The sequence below is a fragment of the Meles meles genome, chromosome 5 (assembly GCF_922984935.1).
Source record: "Meles meles chromosome 5, mMelMel3.1 paternal haplotype, whole genome shotgun sequence".
NCBI lineage: Eukaryota > Metazoa > Chordata > Mammalia > Carnivora > Mustelidae > Meles > Meles meles.
The window spans coordinates 151187638-151188872 of NC_060070.1; the positions used below are offsets into that span (position 1 = coordinate 151187638).

Here is a 1235-nt window from a genome sequence, read left to right on the forward strand (position 1 = left end):
CTCAAGTGTGTTAGTCCCCTGAAAGCAAGGAAAAAGAAAGGAAATGCAATAAACAAATGCTTTCAAATGTAAAGTAGTCCTTTCCCTTTAAATGAATGGAGGCTTGCAGCCATGCATCCCACAAGCAAATAGGAAAACATGGATTAGAGTGCAAAGCTCCTAGCTCTATAACACGGACAATATAAAAAGAGAAAATTTAAAACATTAAATGACTTGCAGGCTTTAATTGCGGTGCTAGGATGTTCCTCCGTTAGGACAATCTCCAAGAAAATTCCTTGTTAAAAGTGTATTTACCATGGACATTGAGAAAGGTATGTGGTAAGGGTGTTAAACTCTGGAGATTCACAGACCTTTGTCGCTGGAACGAATAATACCTTACATGTTAATGGAAAAAATAATTTTAAAAATCTGCTTACCTGCACCAATGAAGCGAAATACTTAGTATTACAACACTTTCAATGAAAATGGAAGTGGCTCTGAAAAGAGCCTTTGGGGTGGGAATCACAGGACGCTTAGCGGGTTCACTTGGAGCTGGTGTACTTGGTGACAGCCTTGGTGCCCTCGGACACGGCGTGCTTGGCCAGCTCCCCGGGCAGCAGCAGGCGCACGGCCGTCTGGATCTCCCGGGACGTGATGGTCGAGCGCTTGTTGTAGTGCGCCAGGCGGGACGCCTCGCCCGCGATGCGCTCGAAGATGTCGTTGACGAACGAGTTCATGATGCCCATGGCCTTGGACGAGATGCCGGTGTCGGGGTGCACCTGCTTCAGCACCTTGTACACGTACACCGAGTAGCTCTCCTTGCGGCTGCGTTTGCGCTTCTTGCCGTCCTTCTTCTGCGCCTTGGTCACCGCCTTCTTGGAGCCCTTCTTCGGGGCCGGAGCGGACTTTGCTGGCTCGGGCATCCTGAACAGAAACAACACAAAAAAAAAAAGAAAAAAAAAAAACCTAAGATGTCCGCCTGGAGCCACAGTCTCTTCTTTTATAGTCCATCTATGCAAATAAGGTATGCAGGAATATCCGGCTCTGATTTGATAATAAATTAGTGACGAGGCATATGCAAATTTGAATGCGTCTAATCTTCGTTCTTATTGGTTGGATCGCCAAACGATGACTCTAACCAATCCCAACTCGAGTTTTCCACTTCCATTCAGCACTATAATTGGCATCTTTTCGGCGCTTGCAGGACATATCTTTTCGCCCTTCTTGTGGATTTTTGCTTTCAGATAACAGTCGCT

The 1235-nt window shown here is 46.4% G+C and overlaps 1 protein-coding gene across 1 annotated transcript; it reads right to left on the reverse strand.

Moving 5' to 3' along the window:
• Positions 1-425: 425 nt before the first annotated feature.
• LOC123942391 (histone H2B type 1-C/E/F/G/I) lies at positions 426-902 on the reverse strand. Its single transcript, XM_046006300.1, has one exon. The coding sequence runs from the start codon at positions 900-902 to the stop codon at positions 522-524; it is 381 nt and encodes a 126-aa protein (XP_045862256.1). The 3' UTR covers positions 426-521.
• Positions 903-1235: the final 333 nt, after the last annotated feature.

Excerpts from the sequence above, each read along its gene's own strand:
- LOC123942391 (XM_046006300.1), bottom strand. The coding sequence starts at position 902 with ATGCCCGAGCCAGCAAAGTCCGCTCCGGCCCCGAAGAAGGGCTCCAAG.